Consider the following 24141-nt stretch of genomic DNA (forward strand, 5'->3'; position numbering starts at 1 on the left):
TCACGAATTCCAAGTTTTATAGCTGCCTATTGCTGATAGGTGCATTTGCAGACCGATGCTTGCAAGATGCCAACCTGCACAAAGCATGGCAAAATGTGTATAACATCAGTCGATATATTTTTTTTTTCGCTAGTGGTACCTTCAGTATTTTCTCCGAGGTGAAAACTCCAGCCCTTGCGTCAACTTTGTCGTTCCCGCCTTTGAATTGCCTTAGACTGCTAAAAAGCGATTCTATAGACCCGCTTTCAGAGCCTGCTTTAGGGCGTATCGGAAGCTGAAAATAAGATTCGGTTAAATGCAATGCACTAGTAAGGCACACAGAAGACATTGTTGTAAGATACTTGATGTGATCAAGAAGGTACTTAATTTGCGCCACTGTGGATCTGATTTTCATGATTGTTGCTTCGTACGTTTGCTTGGTTAGCCTTTGTTTCACGTGCCTCCTTGGACCTGAATGTATTCGATATGGCAAATTCCAACTCTAACCAAGATAGTCGCTCGTCATCTGACAAATAGAGCGGCTCCTAATGGTGTCTCCATGGCTTCACTTATGCGATGTTGGGCAAGGCATACCATTTTGATATCACTGTCATAAAAGTGATCGTGGCGAAGCTATCTTGAAACACACATGCTTCAGGATGACACGGGGGGTTGTCCAGGAGAAAATGAAGTGTAGCTATAACAAGTGGGGAAATAAAGCTATTGGCCTGCGCACATTAATTTTTTCAAGGTTGTTTGGCTCAACATCAGCCCGCGTGAGTAACTTGTAATGTGGGCAGTTCGAGAACACGGAGGGGACAGCTGAAGGAAGCAGGATCTTCAGTTTTATGTTCTTCCTGTAATCGTCATCTGTGGAGTGTAGTGAGTATACCAATGACTTGTCACTCGGCTCCCACCGGCTTCCTTTTCCATCCTAGCCCTCCCGAGATATGTTTTTCAGCCATGCTGCTCGACGTTGTGAATCGCAAGGGAACTCATGGTAACCGATCTTTTCTTGCTTTCGTGGAGCACAGCGGCACACAGCAGTGGCCTGGCGTGGTGCTGCATACGCTTAGGACGCCGTTATGCTGAGTAGACAAAACGATAACACGCGCCAACCCAGCCAGCGCGGTCCTTCCGCGTCGTCTGCTTGCCCGTGCGGGCGGCGTCTTGTCCTGGAGTGGTGGCGCCCTCGCGGAGAATGACGGCGGAAACTGTAACTTCTCCCAATACGCGCTTCCCCAGCCATTGAGGCGCGACGCGACGGGCCGCACCAAGTGCGCCTCCATTGAGCGGCCGTGGTCTACCACGCAATAAAGGCTTTCGCCTCATCGCAATTTACTGGCCCAAACTGTCCCCTAGAAGTTTATTACGACTGCGCCCAGTCTCTTGGGGAACAGTTCGTTTTGTACCACCCACGTGCTTCTGGTGCTACTGGTTTGCTCGCCATACCCGTCACGGGGACCCGTGGTTAAGGCGCTCGGTACTGAACCGGAGCACCCGGGTTCGATCCCAACCGCGGCAGCCGATTTTCGATCGAAGCGAAACGCAAAGGCGTCTGGGGCTGTGCAATGTCCGTACACGTTAAAGATCCCCAGGTGGTCAATATTATTCCGGAGCTTCATACTTCTTACCACACCTCTTTCGCTCTTTCTTCTTTGACTTCTACCTCCTTTCCTTCACTTTCGGCGCTGTACAGGTGTCCACTGAGAAGTGTGACAGTTACATGCGCCTTTTCTTTCCTCTAAACCTATTTAACAACTTATCGCCACGGCCGCCGGAAGTTACACCCCCGTTACGTTTCCAATAAGCAGAGGTCGTCGGTACGGCTCCCTCACATCTTTTAAAGCTCGACTCAACAAGCACTTTTGTGTACACTAACAACACGAACCTTTTAACACCCATCCAAACCTTGGGTGACCAACTATTAGACAACAATTTTGAACCAAATGCCCCCCTCCCCCATTTGTTAAAATAAATTGGTTTATATGAAAGGAAAGACGCAGTACCTGTCACAATTTACACTCAAGGTTAAGCCACGCACGTCCTGAAGGCCAGTCTAGACCTCTGGAAATCGTGAATTGGCTCTAAATTAATCTTCTGGTTCGCAGCAGTTGTAGACTTGTTGGCTTAATCTCCACAACAGCGCTACAAAAAACGCAGAGGATGCGATCCTCTGCCTGAGGATATTCGCGAGTTCTTTACACCGCGTATCCTCTACTAATTCTACCTTTTATGCTTTCTCGGTAGTGACCAATAACTGATGCGAAATAGTTTAATCTAGAGTGCACCTTCGCGTGTTGCCCAATCTTCCACTGACGGCGTGAAAGGCGCGGGTCTTAAGTTCCTTTAGCTAAAACCCTGGAACTGTCGTCTAGAGAGCATGAGGAACTTGTTGTAATAATCTGCTGTGCGAAAACTTCCACATTGCTCCTGCAAAAGCAGTGCAAAGTAACTAGTGCGTCAATAGCAAACCTTACTTTTTCACTTCCATTCTTTCTAAGGAAAAGGTTGCCAAGCGACGCTTGTTTTCATTTGCCGTTTTACATCAATAGCTATGAAATAGATTGTCTGTGAAGCTTTTGCTATCCTGAAAATCATGTTCAACAGCTTTCATCCTATTAAGAAAGGATTAGTGTTAATAGATTAGCCATTATTGCAGTTGTGTAGCACCGGTTAATCGCTGATGCAAAAAAGAAATATCAACGACTGTTTAATTTAAAAAACCCATTCTTAATCCCTTATTGGCACTTGACTGGAATTGAACTGAAAGTACCTATTATAATGCAAACTTAAACGTCTGTAATTGTTTTGATGCCCTTCGCTCTGGTTTTTCTCGCAGAATTAAACTTCTTTCGACGTCATGACATGTAACCAGCAATAACAAAACTTGCCTGAATGTCGATAAGCATTGACACTCCAGGTGTCATCCGTGGTCAAGGTGTGGCATCTCTGCTTTCTTTCTTTTTCATGCATATATATATATATATATATATTTTTATATTTGATACATACCGCTAGTCTCCTTGAGGAAGTTTTTGCAGGTTTGGGGCTTAAAATAAGAACATAAAGTGACAGAAATATTGAAAACTTACACTTGTCTAATCTTTATACATTTCTATATGACAGTGTGGAACAAAAAATGAGAAAAAAAGAGAAGGATATGATGCAATAGATTCAACCTGAAGACATGTTTCAAAATATTTGCACACATGTCAGAATACACTTTTACAGGGTACTCAACAAACAGTAGCCAGCCATGAAATGAAACTATCTAGTGATGACCAATTAACCACTTACCAGCTAAATCTTTCCATTCGTGGACCGCCAGAAGCAAAAAAGAGAGCATGGACGTATAACTGTGTGCTCGATACTCTAATAAATGATTTTAATGTCGCGTTCTTCTGATTTCTGTTTGGTGACAGTGAAATGGATCGATTTCGGCCTATTTTAAGGGCTCCAGTTAGAAGAAAATAAATAAACTTCAGCAGTGTATTTTTTGCTCGGCCACCTAAAGTGCTAAGACCAGCCTGTCTGAGAAGTTTGGAGGGAGAGTGAAATCGGCCATACCTATTGTAGACAAACCTTATGGCCTTGCGTTGGATGTTTTTAATTTTCGAAATTAAAATCTTTGTGTTTGGGAACCTGCATAGTATGTTTACTCCATGTTTGTTCCCACGATAAATGTATATGCAATTTATTAGAACTTGCTATTTGCCGAGTTGGTGCATACTGAAAAAAACAAAAAAACTAGGATGCTCAAAAGGGACGATCGCTTTAGAGGAGAACACAGGACAGGCGCAGGGCTGCGGCAGTTTTGTGTTCTCCTCTAAAAAGATCGTCCCTTTTAGCGTATCCTATATCGTTGTATGTATAAGGGCTGGTATGTATGGTATGGTATGTATAAACCATATTTCTATAAAGCTCTCGACTGTTACTGGTGTAATTTCACGTTGTCTCACATTGCTCAGCATAAGTGCTAAACTACAAATTTTCTATGCTCTGTTCCTTTCTCATGTTTACTACTGTACTCTAGTATGGGGAACAACAACTAAAACAAATATGAACAAGCTTCTTGTGTTGCAAAGAAAAATTATTCGTCTCATCGTAAACTTAGAACCAACAGCAAATGTTCAACCCTTAACAACATCACTTAATATGATCCGTGTGGACAATATTTATGAATATCGTTTGTTACAATTAACATATTTCGGTTCGACAGGTATGGGTAATTTCTTGGTAAAACTTGGACCTCTTGAACACCGCACTGCAACAGTAAACACTAGATGTACTGACACGTGGTCTCTACCACATTTTAGAACAAACTACAAAGTACAATCCTTGGCTCATAATCTTCACGTTTTTCTCAACAAACATAAAAACACAGTTGGTTTTAGTCCTAAGCAGTTAAGAACCTACTCGTGCATATATAATCTATTCATGCATGTGTTCTTTAAATATCATACTCACCTTTACGAACTTTCTGCATTGAGCTTGTTCCATTGTTTTCATTATTGATCAACTTTTTTGTTTTGTTTTCATATCGTGCTGCAGAAATATTCATTGTATAATACTTTTGATGTCATGGTCATATTGTTAATGAACTTTTGGAATCTGCTGTTTGCTCCTGCTCTGTTTTGTACCGGTTTCCTGGGCCTCTGTCAAGCTGTTTGTACAGCTTTTAGCCCAGGCGACCATCCACTTGTTGGAAAATAAATCTGATTTGATTTGATTGATATATGCAAGCAGTTTAGTTTCAGGTGAGGCGAACTGTAACAAATATCTTAGCGAGCAAGCCCACAAAATAATTTGGGCGTCATATAAAAAATATGCTTGTCCCCTTTTAAATCGGATGATATGACTATATCTATACACTTATATTCAGTGACAACGTTTACTTTATGATCAGCATTTTTGTAGGGAAATATCAGCGGTTTCTCGTTTCTTGATGCAGTCGTCACTACCGTTTTTTTTTTATAAATTAAGTGCCATCTGCCAGTCTTCTCACCAGTTTGATATCTTTCCGAGCTCATTGCTTAACGTGAGTAGACCTCGTTGACTAATAATTAGTTTGTATATTATGCAATCTTCCGCAAACATAGGAAAGTAGTGTCAATGTCATTACTTGTGTCATTTATAAAAATTAAGAAAAGAATAGGTGCTAAGACTGTGTCTTGCGGGACTTAATTTACTTTCGCGCATTTTGATGAGCATCATTCAAACTGGTGAAATAGTTTGCGATAAGAAAGAGAGGCTGCAATCTAACCAGTAGCCTTGTTAGTTCTCAGAAAATTTCCGACTTCGTAGATTAGCTTTGAATGGGACACACGGTCAAAGACGTTTGAAAGGTCAAGAAGCAGCATATCGGTTTGGCCACGCATTTCAGTCATCGTTGCTAAATCATGCGAGGTTTCTAGAAGTTGTGTCGTTGTGGGCAGGCCCTTTCTGAAGACATGCTCATTTTTGTCGAGCAATTCATTCTGTTTAATTTGGGTTACAATGTGATTGAGTAAAACATAATCTATAGGATCTTGCATACCGTGCACGTTAGAGCAATTGGACGGTAGTTAGCGGGGTTGTTGGATGCCTAAGGAGAGCACAGGACAAGACACGCCACCTTCGGTCTGTGAAAACTTTCTGCGATGGAAAAGAAAAAGCAGAAGACAGTACTGGTTGGCCTGATCACGTGAAATCACTTAGCGTGGAGATAATGGTATTTCATATCTGAGAAAGTTTTACTTTTGAATACGTTTAGTTGCTCCGCGTAGGTCAATCGCACTGCGCCTCTACGCTTTCGTGCATTAATTATTGGAGGGTTTGCTTGTGCCAATCAGGGCTTAGATTATGGGGATCTCTTGAGGTCTAATACGACCTCCCCCCCCCCCCCCCCTTTTATTTAACAATGATCTCAGACCCCTCGCTCGAATGTGAGGACCGCAAGAATAAAAAGCACACAACCATTATTTATTCTTGCCTGTTGAGGTAAGCCGTAACATTCTTTTTTTATAGTTTAAATAGGTAGCAGTTTTAGTAAGAATCATTAACATGTATTATAATTTCTGAGAGGAATAAAAGGTAAAAGTTAGTTAATACACAAAGCATGAAACTGCTTCCGCACACGCGCCAATTGCCGGCGATTCGCCAATTCGCATCGCGTTAATAAGACAGGACTAAGACGGCTCCCGCTCTTAGGCTGAGTAATTCCAAATTTTTTTGTTTTACGTTACACACTACCGTGCTTGCGGATCTCTTTTTCGCTGCCCAGATGAAGACAAGTCCACTTGTCGAAAGGTTGGCTTATCTGCAAACTGAGGCGTACCCCATTTACCCTTGTTCAGTTCTTTTTCATATCTCTTTTTCGGGGTGTGTCATAAATTCAGCGAAAATGTACATTAAAGATCATTTCTTTCCTTATACGACCGACGTGCAAAACAAGTCACTGCAGCCATTCTCTTTCCTTTCCCTCATTATTTCCTCCTCCATCTGAGCTCGATTTGCTCGAATAACTCGAGAACGAATCAGAATTAGAATACGTGCACTTATGCTTATTGTTTTTAAAATGTGTGGTGCTTATTTTCGATTGTCACTGCATATATGTTCGCAATCGACACATTGCATGTATTAACTATGCTTTGTAATGATTTCACAGCCCTATATGCGTTCCTTTTTTATGACGTAAGTATAAGATTTCATTATATATTCTTCAATGTCTCTGTAAATAAAACTCTTCGAAAGTATCTTTTGTAGATGGCTTTCTGTTTTTCTTCTTTAGCTCTCTTGTGTGCAGGTAACTGATCAAAATATGTGAGAATCGATTTCTAGCGGTGCGTTTGGACTTCTTTTCAATGCGCAGCAATCTGCCATTGCATTAAATCTGCAGCATTGTCGATGACGCGTCAGAAACGTCTCAGTTATGCATTTTCATTTCATTGCCGAGTCTCAAAGCTGCGGTAAAACTTCTTCCTAGGAGAGTTGGTGCATATTGTACATAATTAAGTTAGAACGCAAAAAAAAATCACATACAGACAGAGGAACGACACGCAGCCTGAGCGCTAAAGCGGTGGTGCTGTGTGTCGTTTCTGTGTTTTTGTGTGTGTTTTGTGCTCTGACATTATGTACTCACAGCTGCGATAATTATGTTTGTACGGTTGCGTCATATCAAAAATATAATTATTCACTTGTCAGGCCACAATCATAAACCAGTACGCTTGTAAATCTATATTGCGCTCAAACAAATTAAGGAAAAGTACAGGCAGAAATAATTGCGAGCGAATCTTTTATTACTCTTAACGAGTGTCGGTAGCTGCGTACTCATCGATAAGATATTCACGCGGCCATCGATATTGACGAAAAATAAAATAAAACGCAGGAAGAAAATGAAACGTCACTGCAGGCCACTGATTTACATCAAAAAGCGTATAAAGGAAGGACCCATTCTTTTTACATATCTTCATTGCTTGCCTCGCTGAAAAGAAGCAAGAAATAAATTACCAACACGCCTTGCATGCGCTAGCGACTTTCAAACCACATTTTCATTCTGTGAATTTTCTAAATATGTTTTGATAATGGCGGGAGAAAGAAAGGCACACTATCTGTATATCTCACAGTTACAACCAACGGCTGTCGTCGATTCGAGGCCTTAATGCAAACTCTATAACCTCCAGTTAGATTAACAGATGTATGCTAACAGCCAAATGGTATATCTCAACTCTGAGAGCTGCGCATAGAACTCCTGCGCAATATTTCTCATGCGTTATCACATGTATGTAATCGAGTTCGGTTCCGTGGGTTTGCGGGTTTATTATTGCGAAAGCCTTTGATGCCTCATCGTTATCGACAGAAGGTTGTCAGCAGAGGTGTCACGCTTTCGAGAGCGAGAGTTAGAAATAAATTAATAAACCTTGTCTCCACCGGGAATCGAACCTCCATCCCAGCCCAGCCATTTACCAATTGCGCTACGCCCCGGATTTCTTTTTCGCCAGCCCATTTTGAAACACTGCATGTTATTGGCCACGGAGTGACTAGTCGTTGATTGGTCAATGGACTAGACTCGAATTTTCAGTAACGAAACTGGTTATCTGAAGAAGCTTTGCAAATAGCTGAGGAAAGGAGGATGGCAAAAGTTATGGGGGAAAGAGAAAGATACAAGGTTTTCAATGCGAATTTTTGGAAAATAGCAAGGAGAGATAAGAATGCCTTTCTGAACATACAGTGCCAAGATTGAGGACAACAGCCAATTAAGGAACACAAGATCTCTGTATAAGACAATCAAAGATATCAAAGGAAGCTTCTGTGCTAAGCTGGACGTGATAAAGGACAAACGAGGCAATGACCTCACTGAAGCCTCAGAGATAAAGAAGAGGTGGCAGGAATACACAGAAGAATTGTACAAGAAGGCCCGAATGTGCAAACCCAACAAAAGACGGTTGTGATTACTGATCTCGAGCCGGGCATCCTGAAGAGTGAAGTTGAATGGGCCTTAGCCAGCCTTGCTAAGAACAAAGCTACCGGAATTGATGGCATTCCAGCTGAGTTGCTTCAAAACCTCAACCATGACGCTGTTAACATTCTGCATACATTATGTCAGAAGATTTGGACAACCCTGCAGTGGCCACAGGATTGGAGGAGGTCAGTTTACATCCCCATTCCAAAGAAAGGCAGTGCCAAAGATTGTTCCAACTACCGCACGATCGCGCTTATTTCGCATGCTAGCAAGGTGATGTTGAAAATCCTCTAAGGTAGGCTGCAGCAGTATGTGGATCGGGAGCTTCCGGACGTGCAAGCTGGATTTCGCAAGGACAGAGGAATTAGAGACCAAATTGCCAACCTTCGCTGGATCATGGAAAAAGCAAGAGAGTTCCAGAAACCCATCTACGTCTGCTTTATTGATTATGCGAAAGCGTTTGACTGCGTAGATCACAGCAGATTGTGGCAAGCTCTCCAAGAGATGGGAGTTCCAATTCACCTCATCTATCTCCTCGGGAACCTGTATGAAGTGCAAGAGGCCACAGTCAGAACTGGGCATGGTCTTACTGATTGGTTTCCGATTGAGAAAGGAGTGAGGCAAGGCTGCATACTGTCGCCCTGCCCATTTAACCTATATGCAGAGTGCATCATGAGGAAGGCCGGTCTGGACGAGCCTTCAGCTGGAGTGAAGATTGCTGGAAAACGTATCAACAACCTTAGATATGCGGATGATACCACTTTAATGGCAGAAAGTGAAGTGGAACTCAAGAGGCTTCTGATGCGCGTACAAGAAGAAAGTGAGAAGTTTGGGCTTAAACTCAACATTAAAAAGACAAAGATCATGGCGTCTTGCCCTATCAAGTCCTGGAGCATCAATTGACAAGGACAGATTTTCTCTTCTTGGGCTCCAAGATTACCTCGGAAGGAGACTGCAGGAATGAAATTAGGAGACGCCTGCTTCTGGGAAAGCGAGCAATGGTTAGCCTTGACCACCTAGTAAAGAGCAGAGACATTAGTCTGCCAACTAAGATCCGTATAACTCGTGCTATGGTCTTTCCAGTTGTGATGTATGGATGCGAGAGTTGGACTGTGAAAAAGGCTGACCGCCGAAGAATTGACGCGTTTGAATTGTGGTGCTGGCGAAGACTCTTGAGAGTTCCTTGGACTGTCAGAAGATCACATCAGTCGATATTGTCGACCATAAACCGTGACTGCTCATTGGAGGGTTAAATTCTAAAGTTAAAGCTCAGCTACTTTGGTCATCTGATGAGAAGAGAGGAGTCGCTGGAGAAAGATTTGACGTTGGAAAAGGTTGAGGGTCGCCGGAGAAGGGGTATGCAGCGAACGCGATGGTTAGATGGCATCCTCGAGGCACTGCAGATGAAGTTATGTGATGTTAGGAAGATAGAGACCGGAAAGTGTGGCGTGACATGGTCCATAGGGTCACGAAGAGTCGGACACGACTGAACGACTGAACTGAACTGAAGGAAGCGAGGTTGAGAAAGTTGGAGTCAGAGGAGAGTTGGGCTCAGAGGAGAGTTGATGGCAGACGGATTGTTCGAGGAGGGAGGCTAGGCTGACGGAGGTCTCAAGGGGCTCTGGCCTAAAGTGTAGCTGAAGGCCAAGGCCTGATTCTGCTAGCTTCTGACCTCTGATCGTTCACCCATTTGCAGTTAGCCTTCCATGTTTGATGTCGCATCTGACAACGTTATTGTATATAAGCTGAAAAAAGTGTAAATAAATGTGTACAGTCCGAGAAGGGAAGTTCTCATCTCCGCACCGCAGTGTGTAGCTGAGCCATGGACGCAGCGGTGGTCACCAACATCACTTTGTGCGGGCGAAGGCAGAAGAAAAAGCAAGAAATACCTCCTGTATAGGGAAGCTCATCCTTTCACCACGCCTTCGCACGTTTTGAAAATAACGTGCGGTTTATGGCAAAACAAGCAGTGCACCGACCATGGAACGAAGCCGCCGTTTTCAATCATCCATTGTTTAACAGGTAATGTAGCACTATCTAAAATAAGCAACAATCTTTTTGCTCACGATCGTAATATTTTAGCGTTTATAAGACATCCTTATACCTTCCCCTCACCCGTACTGTCACGTACTAGTGACAAGCCCGGTAGTCACAAATCAAGACACTGGCGTTGCATTTGAATAAAACTCCTGATTTGGCTGACTTGCGCCCGCAAAACGGGATAACCAAATCGGCGGTGGCGATAACACCAAATGCATTCGTCGGTCGTCGAACTAAAAAAGCCCGTCGCACTCGCCAACGCTCAAAGGCGCCCGGATAATGATTCTAGGGAGGAGGCGATTGCCTTGAAATCTTGCTCACCTGCGAGCGTTTGCTGTCGACCATGATATGCAGCAGTGTAGGTGGGAAGTAGGTGGGGCTGCTCAGATCCCAGCACAGTCGACGGATGAGGCTCGTTGTTAGCGCTACCAGCTGTTGGCAAGATGCTGAAATTGCAAACACAGGGTCTCGTTGTCAGGTAGATGGTTTATGCTGCAGCGGCCGGCAGCACCCCGTAAGTCAAACCCATCAGTGCGTCCTGACTGAGGCGTTGCAGTATCTGCAGGAAGTCGGCGCCGCTAGACGGATTGCATGTTATCATCTTCTCCATTGTCGCCGGTTGCAGGCCCCGCAGCAAATGACGCAATCTGTCTTCCTCCGGCATTTTGGGGTCGACTCTGGCGCACAGCTGCAGCACATCATAGAAGTATTGGTCCGGAGACTCCGAAGGCAAGTGTCCTCGATTATGTAGCCGATGATGAGCTATTTCTGTCGCGTGGCGGCTGCTGAAGCAGGTCTTGAGCTTCGCCGCCCAATCACTCTACGAAATTGGCGCACCGGAAAGCAGTTGTGTGGTATACCATTTCTTCGCGTCGCCACCGAGAGCCAAGTAGAAGAACGTCACCTTCGTGTCGTCGTCCAAGCGTTCAACGATGAGATGTGGTCGTAGCGAAGGAGCCATTCCGCAAAGGACTCCTCCGGGGTTCCCTTAAAAACAGGAGGGGCATGGACAGCCTCGGTTGGGAGCTCGTCATCGTAGCGAAGTCAGCTGTCGCGTGCATGTCCGGATCACTCCTGGGATGGGGGCGCATCTTCAGTAGAGCGGGGTCGTCATTACCACGCACCTTCTACCACTTGTAATGAAGTGTTCGTAAATTGGCCTTCCGTGACGGCACAAAGACTTCGCCGCATTGAAGATGGGGACTACTCGGTGTAGATTTACGGCATGAATTAACTTCATTTATTTAAGATGAGCACAAACATTTTTTAAACCGAATCACGTGATTCAAAATAAATACACTCAGATTAATAACAAATCAGTTAGGCATACGCGGCCTTTAGAGCAGGGGTCTCGAGCAGCAGCTCGGATGGTCGCATTCCTCCTTCACTTGCCGACAAACCCCTCTGCCGAATGTTTTTCAGGATTCTCGAGGCAGTGTTTGTTACCAGGCGGAAATGTGCTTATCGGAGCCAAGGAGAAGACTCTTTACAACTGAGGAACCAATAGGACGCCGGTGCCCACGAGGTTGTTTCCTCGCGAGCACCGCGTGAATTTCAAGAACACGCGGCGCATCTCCGCCTGGCACACAAATACACAAAAGGTCAACCAAAAACACATGGGCAGCAAGGACACAGACGGCACAGAACACAAGGCTCCGTCCGCGCTCTCAGGTGTCGCCCCCATGTCCTCAGGGGTCTTAATTTCAACCGGCTGGGACGCGAGCTTCCAACAGCTCGCTCCCCTCGCAGCCCATTAACCACTTTCCGAACGGCGTGGATCGCGGATACCCCCGAAGAGAGGTCAAGGGAGGCCGCACCACGCCCCGGCGTGAGCAAGGCCATCCGTACAATGGCGCGCACCCCCAACAAGAGGAAGAAAGCACAGCTACACCACGGTGCACAGGTTATGGAAAATCGGTGCGCGACATGGACGTAGCTCGCGACACTATTTTAAGGTGCATTTTGTGTATCTGTATTAGGTTTTGAAGGCCTCGCCTTCAAAAAACGGGTCTGCGAGCCATGGTCTCGCCCGACGAGTGACAAATCCAGGCTCTTAAAAACACCAGTTTATTCCGGATAAACAAAAAAAGCAAAACAGAGAAACGTAAGGCGCAACTGCGCTGAGAACAGGCTGTTCATGCGCGCGACAATAGAACAACGGAAAGCGGCAAGAATGTCAGGGCCTTACCACGGCGAAACAACACACACTGCGGAGCGAATAAAACCAGCAATGGGGCCAAAGCGCTAACGGCGACACAAGAAAGATTGCCCCTCGCGGCACAGCAACTCACAGAAATACGCCTAGGCTGTTCCTGCAGGCACTGCTTCCATCTTCGAGTCGGCGATCTTCTTTCGGTCGTCCGTGCACACCCTGCTGGCCCGTGACGCTCGGCGGTTGCCCCGCGCCGGCCTTTCCGCCGGCGCAAAAAAGCCCCGCGCCTCGCTTCTGACGCGCTTATCTACCCTCGTCTGTTGCCGCTAACATCACGTCCCCCAAGATTATCTGCTTGCTCATGCGCACTCGCGCTGCCCGTGCAAACACAATACAAATAGAAAGACGCGCGCGCGGTTTAAAACACCTAAAGGGGCTGCGGAGCCCCACACTCCCCCGCTCTCAAGACGGGACACCTCCCGAGATTTCTAAGAACGAAACAAAGGGCACTGGGAGGAGTACAAAAACAATGCTGGTTCTGACGAGCCGCCCGCTTGAAGGAATCCGCTGGATTGGTGGCATTCATCCGACGATGGCCCAGGTGGTTCACATCTGGTAGACCCGAGTGCCGTTACGTACTTTCTGGTCGCTCGTAGTACTTTCTCAGGTCTGCGACGTTAACTGGTCCGATCTCCCGGCCACCCTGCACATGACGAAGCATGTAAGCCAGCCGCTAAAGACGCTTTATTACTACAAAAGGACCAGTCTATCGAGGAGCGAGCGAAGCGGTAAATCCTTTTGTGGCATCACTTAGCGGGTGCGAGCGGCGGAGTACTTTATCCCCAACGTCGAACTGCAAAGGACGCCTGCCCTTGTTGTACTGGCCGCAGTGCTCCAGGCGGGCGAGGTCCAAGTTCTCCCTGGCCTCCTTTAGAGTTCCAGCGAGACGACTGGAGAGATCCTGGGTGAACCTGGAATAGCTGGGAGCCTGTAAATCAGCGTCATGGGTAAGGGCATGTTCAATGGGAAATCGAAGCTCACGGCCAAGAAGAATAGCTGCCGGCGTAAAACCAGTCGACCGGTTTACTGTGGTTCTTGTGGCGAAAGCCATCTCCTGCACTCGCAAATCCCAGTCTTTGTGACGTTCCGTGAAAGCCACGAGCATGTTTTTCAGGTTTCTGTTGACCCGCTCTGTGATGTTGGCCTGAGGATGGTAGGGCGTAGTCTTTTTGTGCTGCACGCCAAGAGATTTGCACGTGTCAGCAAAAATCCAGCCCGTGAAATAAGTCGCATTATCAGTGATTAGCTGCGCCGGGAAGCCGAACCGAGTGAATGCGTCTAGGAGTTTATCCCAGACTACTTTGGAGTCCAGTTTACGCAGCGGGTATAATTCAACCCATTTAGAAAAATGATCAGTCACCACTAGCAAGTAGCGATTTCCTTTCACAGATCTAGGATAAGGGCCCATTACGTCGCAGGCAACAATTTCCCACGGGTAACGGCTCTCCACAGATTGCAAGAAGCCCGGTGGTTTACCTCCCCTTGCCATCGCTGTCTGGCATGTAAGACAGGTACGGACGTATGCCACGACATCCTTTCTCATGCGGGGCCAAGTCACGATGCGACCCAACTTTTCATATGTTTTCTTGCCATCGCTGTGGCCTGCAAGGCGTGTGTCGTGAAAATACTCTAAAAAGAGCTTGCGCAGGCTCTCTGGTACGACAACACGAAATGGGGACTCACCACCATCTGTGTCGGCAGCGGGTATATATCTGAGGAGAAGTCCATGCTCTGCTTCCAGGTAGCAGTCATAGCTGCCGGTAGGCGCTGTGCTTCCGGTAGGGTTGGCGCTGTCCAGGCCCTTTCGTATTTGGATGCACTGAGGATCGCTTAGCTGAGCTTCGAGAAGCTGTTGACGGGAAACCAGCGTTCCCCAGGCATCAGCGGCTTATGCGATCACCAGGACTTGCGGTGGTTGCTCGCCATCTGCAGGTAACGGAGGTCGGGACAGGGCGTCGGCTGCCTTGTTGAAGGTGCCTTTCTTGTACTCCACCCTGTAATTATATTTCTGAAGAGCGAGCGCCCAGCGGGCTAGACGGCCGGCTGGGTTTTGCAGCTTTGACAACCAAGACAGTGCCTGATGATCGGTCTGAATCGTAAACTCAGCCCCATCCAAATACATGTCAAACTTTTTTAGCGCAAATACAATTGCCAAGCACTGTTTCTCTGTTACCGTGTAGTTTCGTTCCGGCGATGAGAGAGTGCGAATTGCAAATGCCAAGAGGCAAAGCTCCCCTTCGTGATCCTGAAGTAAAACAGCACCTATTCCATACTCACTCGCATCAGTCTGCAGTGTAAAGGGCCGGTTTAGGTCCGGGAGCCGCAGACGAGCAGTATCTGAGATAGCTGTTGACAGCGCCCGAAACGATTCCTGCTCCGTGTCTGTCCAGGACCAACGGGCGCCTTTCCGGAGAAGCTGATGAAGGGGTCTTGCCAGGTCCGCACAGTTTGGAATAAAGTGGCGGTAGAAACCGACCATGCCCAAGAATCGCTGCAGGCTCTTGACGTTTGTCCTTGGTTTGCCCCGTTAGTGTCTCAACTTTAGTGAGAACATTCCATGTTTTCATGCGTAGCTATGGCGGATAATCTCAACTTACCTGGCGCAAGCGCCCAGTTGAAAGCTGAATTTCCATCTCCCACCCATGCGGATTCTATGCATGAGCAATTAGGAAACCAGAAAAGTGAACCGTCGGATTTTCAAAGCGGAATTATTGGCCTGCTGTCCCAGCTACTTGCGTCAAAGGCACAATTTAGAGAAGTGATGGGCAACGAGCCAGTTTCGTTAACGCCCACTCCCTTGTATCGCGATAACCATCTGCAGCTACATTTGCCCGTGCCGAGGTTTGAAGGATACGCCGACAAGAAATCTGTTTGCGATTTTCTTCATGAACTCGATGACTATCAGATGGCAATGGCAATTTCGGACAGTGCTGTAGTCACACGTGTGATTCTTGCAGCTTTAGTAGGTTCCGCAGCAACCTGTAGGCGTAGACAGCGGCCATTCACAACAAAACAGGACTTTGTACAGCGTTTTCGGGAAGAGTTTTTGCCGCCTGACTACGTCATCCGCATCAAGGATGAGCTTTGTGCCAGGACGCAAGGCGAACACGAGGGTTTGCTCGAGTTTTTGCGCAGCTTTCAAGGCCATCTTGTGATAAAATGAACATAAGCTCGACTTGCGCGGTGCATTCAACAGCGGAGCGAGCAGACGTTTGCCGATCGACCGGGCAGCAGCGGTGGCGTGAAAAAACTCGCATGTGTCGCAGTTATCACTCCTACCAGCACTTCAGTGTTGGCCAGCGATCACCACAATTTGTTCGTTGTTGACAGTCCTGTCACCACAGAATGGTGAGGTCCCGAATTAGCCTAAATCTGAAAAAAGAACGCAACAGATTAGTAAGAAAGAAACCCATCAACGAATTGGCGGTGAGGGGGAGGGCAGAAGAGTTCAGGATCTCGCTACAGAATAAGTATTCAGCTCTAACCGAGAATGGCGACATTACCCTAGAAGCAAGGAACAATAATTTCAGAGATACCATTACTGAGTGCGCGGTAGAAGTAGGCGGTAGTATAGTTAGAGAGGATACCGGTAAGCTGTCTAAGGAGACAAAAGATTTGATTAAGAAACGCCAGAGTATGAAAGCTTCCAATCCAACAGGCCAGATCGAATTGGCCGAGATATCAAAGCTAATCAATAAGCGCAAGGTGGCCGATATAAGGAAGTATAACCTGGAGAAAATTGAGCATACTGTGAAGAACGGGGGAAGCCAAACGGTAAAGAAGAAATTGGGCATAGGCAAAAACCAGATGTATGCGATAAGGGACAAAGCGGGCAACGTCATCACGAATTTTGACAAGATAGTCAAAGTAGCCGAGGAGTTCTATACAGATCTCTACAGTAGCCACAGTAGTCAGGACCGTAATGAGGTTGGCGGTAGAGAAAAACAGTCAGACGTTCCAACAGTGACGAAGGACAAGGTCAAGAAAGCACTAGAAACTATGAAAAGGGGAAAATCAGCTGGAGAGGATCAGATAACTAGAGATTTGCTGAAGGACGGGGGGGAGGGGATATCGTGCTAGAAAAACTGGCCACCCTCTATACGCAGTGCCTGGTGTCATCGACGGTACCGGAACCATGGAAGAATGCAAACATTATAATCATTCATAAGAAAGGGGACTCTAAGGACCTTAAAAATTACAGACCAATCAGTTTACTGTCTATTACGTATAAGGTATTTACTAAGGTAATCGCTAATACAATCAGGACAACCTTAGACTGCAATCAAGCAAAGGATCAAGCAGGGTTTCGGAAACGGTACTCTACTATCGATCATATCAATACCATCAATCAGGTGATAGAAAAATGCTCGGAATATAACTAGCCCTTATACATAGCATTCATTGATTACGAAAAAGCATTTGACTCAGTTGAAACCTCGACGGTGATGCAGGCATTGCGAAATCAGGGGGTAGACGAGCCGGACGTGAAAGTGCTGGAAGATATATATAGTGGCTGCCCAGCAACCATAGTTCTGCATAAAGAAAGTAACAAAATTCCCATAAAGAAAGGTGTTAGGCAAGGAGACACAATTTTCCCAGTACTATTCACAGCTTGATCAGAGGAAGTATTCAGAGACTTGGAATGGGAGCAGTTAGGAATAAGGGTAGACGGAGAATACCTCAGCAATCTGCGATTTGCTGATGACGTTGCCTTGCTAAGCAACTCGGGGGATGAACTGCAAATAATGATTGATGACCTAGATAGGAAAAGTAGAATGGTAGGCTTGAAAATCAATATGCAGAAGACTAAGGTAATGTTCAACAGCCTCTGGAAGGAACAGCAGTTTACATTAGCTAGCGAAGTACTGGAAGTGTAGGCGAATATGACTACTTAGGAGAGGTAGTAGCCGCAGCAGATCCGGACCATGAAAGTTAAATAACAAGAAGAATTAGATTGGGATGGAGCGCATTTGGCAAGCACTCGCAGATTATGACTAGCAGCTTACCGGTATCGCTCAAGAGGAAAGTATACAACAGTTGCATCTTACCGGTACTCACCTATGGGGCTGAAACGTGGCTAACCAAGAGAGTTCTACTTAAGCTGAGGACAACCCAGAGGGCTATGGAACGAAAAATGGTAGGGGTAACATTAAGAGATAGGAAGCGTGCAGAGTGGGTCAAAGAAATAACTCAAGTTACAGACATTCTAGTGGAAATTAAGAAGAAGAAAAGAAAGGACATTGGCAGGACATGTAGTGTGAAGAGAGGGTAACCGATGGTCGCTTAGGGTAACAAACTGGATTCCAAGGGAAGGAAAGCGTAGCAGGGGGCGGCAGAAAGTTGGGTGGGCGGATGAGATTAAGATGTTCGCAGGGGTCAAGTGGATGCAGCTAGCACAGAACCGGGTTAAGTGGAGAAATATGGGAGAGGCCTTTGCCCTGCAGTGGGTACAGTCAGGCTGATGATGATGATGATGATGATGATGATGATGATGATGATGATGACAGTCCTGTATCCGGTGGCTTTTTATTTACACGAATATATCAGACGCCGGCGCGGCCGGGTCGCCCTTTCGGCGCTCCACCGCACAGCCCTCCCCTACGTGACCATGGCCGTCGCCGGGGCGACGCAAGCGGCGAGCGGCGGATCGGACACGCCCGGACGCGCCGCGACGCAGCGGTTCTCACTGGCTATTCGCACATGTGCTGCATGTGTCTCGCATTCGCTCTGGCGATGCGTTCTATATTTCGATTATTTCATTATCATGCCACATCAAACAAGTAAGAGACGACTGACAAACAGCATAGAGTTTAAAAGTTGTTAATAATCTGGCCGACAGGCTGCGTATTCCTATGTCGATCAGCTCTCATAAGAGTACCGCCCATACACTGGGGAAAGTATTTCGAACGCGGAGGCAGTTTTTAAGAAATACAATCCTTTTTCAAGCATCGCAAACCAATTATTGGCGACGACCGAATGTTTAATATAAGTTTCCAGGATAGATAACATAAGCGCAAGAATGCTTTAAAACCATTTGCCATTCTTAACTTTATTCTAAGCATCACGACCGGTCCCCAGGGAAGGCGCACGCTTCCTAGTGTTCCTGTATATGCTCCGTAGGGAGTATATAGACAGTTTCAATGTTTGTAAACAAACCGCGCTTGGCGCTGATTGGCTTCCCCGAGTAAACTTCCGGCACAAGTACTTCCGGCATGCCTTCGCAGCGCGACTAGCTGCTTGATGCAACGTGCGGCTCTGTTATTTTCTTCCGTGCGCGACGCTGCAGCAGTTTGGTGTACCGTGATGTCGAGTGAGTATTTTAAGAAGCTTGACACGCAGACACAGAACCGATATCGAGAGAAACTGACGTTCAAGGGCGAAGAGCTTCCCGACCCACTCGACGATGCCGCGCGGTTCGCGTTCACGTCAGGTTCGCGCAACCTTCCACCTGTCACAGTGACAGACATTTTCGTATACCTGGTTGAAGGAGTCTGTTTCTACACAAAGGAACAGTTTAAAAGCCACAAAATGAGTGCAGCATACAACGCATTCCTAAGTGGAAAGGTGAAGCGGCTGAAGTCGTTCAGAGCAGGCGAGCGTGGCGGCGGTGTGGTTCTCGTTGCGGCCACTGTGGACGCAAGCCAAACGCTTACGAAGTCTTACGAAGCGTGGTGTGTTGTCAAAGATGACGGGAATGTTGAGACTGCTCACTGCACCTGCATGGCGGGGTAAGTACTACACGCTCCGTATTTGGCTGCTTCGGCCGCTTCCTACTGACAGTGCTGGTGTCGGGTTGTCTGTTTCTTTGTGTCGCGGAAACAAAGTTGTGGCGCGATAACGCGCTAGTGAAAATACTTAGATAACGTGACGAGAATATCGCATTGACCGCGGCTAATTTATAATACTAGAGTGCTTCCATAGTCCTGTCACAAATTTTTCTGCAGTGGTCTTTGCAAGAAACTCAGTCCCGAAATGCACTGTTTTCATTAGCACTTTAGGCTATTCTTGGCTCATGCTGCCCGTAGTGTGGGATCATTCTTGCGTACAGGAGGAAAGGTTTAAGGGACAAGGGGGAAAAATTCAGTATCCTGTAATGTCCCATAGCATGCAGCGCGTTATGCCAGCGTGTTTTTTCATGTCCCGTGGGTTGCACTGTTTTCCCTTCTACATAATGTTTCCATCTTAGGAAACGTATCCAGTCAACCTAGGACACAGCTTTGCTGGTAATTTCATGGCTGTTAGCATGTTGCTATCGTTGCCATTCGCCATGCTTCTTCTTTAACACATTTCAAGTTATTGGCTTCTTTCTCTAAGATGGAAAACAGCACAGAACCACACAGAGGACAAAAACAGGAAAACTAAACGCAGGCGCTAACAACCCGAGGCTAACAACAACTCTTGATAAGTTTTTTCCTTGTGCTTTGTGAGTTGCTGATAAGCATGTGTTCACTACTTTAACTTGCAGCCTCGGAGAATGTTGCACGCATGTTGCTTCACTGCTCTTCAGCATTCAAGCGAATGTGCACTACAGTGATGCATCACCAACTGATGTCCAGTGCAAGTGGATTGAGGTGACACGAAGGAGCAGAGTAGGTATTTTTCCTTTCCTCTGCATCAACAAATAGTGCAGAAACAAGGATTAAACACTAAATTTCTTGCAGCCAGCACCAGTTAGCAACATCAAGTTCTTCAAGCCCAAAGTGGGTCATCCGGCTCCTGAGATTGTCCCAAGACCCCAAAAAACAATACCAAATTGGAGCAATGATGAGGTTCGCAGCTTCATGCAGCAAGTCAAGGTGAATCCTTATATTCAATATCCTTTATTTTGTCTTCTTTGGTTTACATTGATTCCTTTATCTGCTCTTACAGAGGTTTGCACCAAACACACTGCTGCTGAATTCACTGACAGACAGTGAAGAGACTGATTCTGCCCCCGAGTCAACTGAAGCTGCTGCTGCCCAAGAATCCAAAGAATCAGCCGTGTCCGAACAATCAGCCTTGCATTTTCCACTGCAAGCTGTGTATGGTGACAGTAACTTGCTAACAGCGAAACAAGTGCAGATGTCGCATGCACACTGCATTGAGATTGAACAGACAACTCGTGGCCAGTCAAAGAACACGACATGGAAGGAAGAGCGCCGAGGCAGGATTACTGCCTCTGTGTTACACCGTGTAACAAGATGTAAAACAGGGGCAGAAGGTCTTGTTGCTGAAATTATGGGTTATGTTAAGGCACCACATGTGCCAAACCTGCGCTGGGGCTGTGAAGCAGAGCCTCAAGCAAAACAAGCTTTCATTACTCATCAGTCACCGCATCACAGCCAACTTGAAATAAGAGACTGTGGCCTGTTTGTGCTGGAAAGGCTGCCATTCCTGGCAGCAACTCCAGACGCTATTGTTTCCTGTGCATGCTGTGAGAGCGCTGTGCTGGAGGTGAAGTGTCCTGCATCGGCAAAAGGTGCTTCTATTACTGCTAAGCTGGCTTATCTTAATGCTGATTTAAAGCTGAGGCATGACCATGCATACTATACGCAAATACAAGCCCAAATGGCTATTACCAGAATCCGTCGAGCCTACTTCGTAGTGTACACAGGACATTCAGTGCTGGTTGAGGCTATGACGTTTGATGAACACTTCTGGGCAGACACAGAAGCCAGAGCGGAAAGTTTTTTCTTTCAGTACATCTTCCCAGAGCTGCAGTCAGAGCAAATTTTAAAGAAGATAGAAAGTGCGAAATCCACGTGCCACTGCCACGGTGCCAAATCTGGACGCATTGTAGAGTGCACTCAATGCCTACACGGTTTTCACCTCAAGTGTGTAAACCTCAAACGCACACCAAAATTGTGGACATGCATAAAGTGTCAAAAGTAAGCAGACTAATGAAACAGTTTAAGTGTTGTTCGATCTGTTGTCCTATTCTGCTGTGACGGCACATTCAGAATTGTGGGATTTGCTTCTTTTTTCTTGCAATTTTATATATATGTCGCTTTTTCTCTGATATCACGGAGCCAGTGAAGGCTCAGACACCATGTTTAGGATTCGTGAAATATTAAACACATGCCGTGACATTATGAGCAGCCATTATGATTACTAGATTTCATATTCTCTGTTTACTGGATTGCAGGTATGCTGTAATCTTATTTGGCACCTGCATTCTTTTACTGTAAATGCTCAAGTACAGCTTCATGTTTCCCATCTACAATAATGATTGTTCAGTGCAATAAACATGTGCAATAATAAAGAGAACGAAAGGACAATACAAAAATTTTAAAGTGAAACTGCAAAGCGCTCAAATGCAATAACTCCAGTCTTGGTTTTTACTTGGCATGAAATAAGATAATACGGGTGCAATGTTGCCAAACTGAGCCTCTCATAAAAATGTTACTTCCAAAAAAGTCCAGTCTTGCACTCATTGAAACGATCACATCACGCCACAATGTCACCATCCACGAGAACAATGGAGGAAGTGCTCATTATGCAGCAGCTTCTCCTAGTGTTAACGAGGCTCAGACGGACTGCTAACTAAAGACCTTGCATGCAGATTCGGCATTGCAGTAGGTTCTGTGAGTGGAATTTTCCACTCGTGGCTTGATGTGCTAGCCAAGAATTTGCACTGAAATATTTATTCAGCGTCAAACTTCAATGGAAGCTAGGTTGTTGATGATTGGTGTTTGTAGGTTGACAAGCCCACAGCAGACAACCAGAATCTTGTCGATTGTTGCACAATCTGCATCGTTCGACCTTTTCACGAAGCTTACTGGCAGCACACTTTGGAGACTTCTGAAGAGCTTCAAACGTTGAATGGCTCTTTCAACATGAATTCGGACCCGTGAGAGCTTTCTTGATGTTGTGACTTCTTCTCCTGGCAGCTGGGGGCGTTCTTTGTTAATGAGGGCATTAGTATTTTAGCCCCTCGAGCAGCAAACATGTCCTCGCACCGGAAGCCTCTGTCCACAAGAAAACAATCTCCCTCCTCAACCTTATCAAGCAGGCCACTACACAGTGTGAGCTCTTTGTCAGAAACCCGTCCACCCCATGCCTTCGATACAAATGTAACTGAACCTGAAGGTGAAATTGCAACAAGTGCCTTGACGGTGTTGTGATGCTTGTAGTTTGAATATGTCTGACTCCTAGCTTCCATTGAAGTTGGACGCTGAATAAATATTTCAGTGCAATCGATGATACCCCTCAGGTTATCAAATAATGTGTCTTGAAAAGCTGGCAGGCGGTGAGACTGCAGCGCTTTTCTCGATGGCCAAATGATGAATTGCTCAAAATTCTTGGCTAGCACATCAAGCCACGAGTGGAAAATTGCACTCACAGAACCTACTGCAATGCTGAATCTACATGCGAGGTCTTTGGTTAGCAGTCCTAGTCTGAGCCTCATTAACACTAGGAGAAGCTGCTGTTCAGCATCCAGGCATGTCTGGGCTGGTGTCCAAATAGACAACACAAACTGCAGCAGTGCCCTGAACATTGTTACGGATACAAGCCCTGTGTGGAACTTTAAAGTTTTATCTGACTGCATCACCACAGTCTGTGTGATCTCTGGAAGGTTAATGGGCTTATTCTCCTTTGCAGCAGGTCTATCTTCAGCAGTTTGAAAGTTTTGCTTCATTTCAGTGAGATGTTTTTTTGTCAACTCATTTTCTTCCAGCAGAGCTTCAATGTCCTTTGTAGTGAGGGTTGTTTGTGCTCCAGCATCACACGTCTTCCTTGGACTGTCGCCATGGTCGGTGGGGTCACCTGGGGAGGTCAAAATACAGGATTCGGCAATGCCATCTCTTTGTTCGGAAGGCAGTTTTCTTTGAGCACGTTCGAATCTGGCAATCTTCTGTTTTGAGTTTCCTTGTGTTCGGTAAGGAAACACTGAAGGAACATAGTCTGGGTGGTTTGCATCAGAAGATGGCTGGCCTGCAATACAGAAGGATAAAAATTATGACACGCATTGGGACTATCTGCAACTAAACATTTTTTTAATGGCACTTTCATTGCTGCTAGACAAAGGATGAAATTAGTGAAAAGAGTTGCTTGTGTGTACACACTAATAAAAGGGCGAGATGATGTGCGCACATACGCACACTCTGTGATATCAGCATGGCTTGTTCTTAATATGCATGAACACACAAATGAATTTCTCAAACGTCCTTGTAATATTAAACAGCAAGGTCAATTGAAAGGGAATCAACTTTTGCCACGCCTGCAAGGTACTAAAAACTGTAGTTCACGAGAATAACACATAACCTGCCTCTGCGAAGCCGTAAATACGCCCGGATAGTGGCCGAAACTCCCTGCATGTATGTATGGATACCACTAGTTATTTTTGGGATTATAATCTGCGTAAAGTATTATCGTCGACACGGCTGTCTACATGCCGGTAGGCAGCGATACACCTGTCTAAATAAGTGAAGTTGCAGAAGAGCAGTAGTGCTCCAGATAAAAACTAAAAACAAAAAAAAAAACACGG

At 45.9% G+C, this 24141-nt stretch overlaps 1 protein-coding gene and 1 pseudogene across 1 annotated transcript; one reads left to right on the forward strand and one right to left on the reverse strand.

Annotated features, from left to right (window-relative positions):
• Nucleotides 1-18845: 18845 nt before the first annotated feature.
• LOC146182720 (uncharacterized) lies at nucleotides 18846-21696 on the forward strand. Its single transcript, XM_084609591.1, has 4 exons — nucleotides 18846-19402; nucleotides 20140-20263; nucleotides 20336-20470; nucleotides 20529-21696. The coding sequence occupies exons 1-4, from the start codon at nucleotides 18915-18917 to the stop codon at nucleotides 21543-21545; spliced, it is 1764 nt and encodes a 587-aa protein (XP_084465717.1). The 5' UTR covers nucleotides 18846-18914; the 3' UTR covers nucleotides 21546-21696.
• Nucleotides 21697-22306: 610 nt separating this feature from the next.
• On the reverse strand, nucleotides 22307-23433 carry LOC146182721 (uncharacterized; annotated as a pseudogene).
• Nucleotides 23434-24141: the final 708 nt, after the last annotated feature.

This window comes from Amblyomma maculatum, chromosome 7 (genome assembly GCF_055883805.1).
Source record: "Amblyomma maculatum isolate TAMU_Amacu chromosome 7, ASM5588380v1, whole genome shotgun sequence".
NCBI lineage: Eukaryota > Metazoa > Arthropoda > Arachnida > Ixodida > Ixodidae > Amblyomma > Amblyomma maculatum.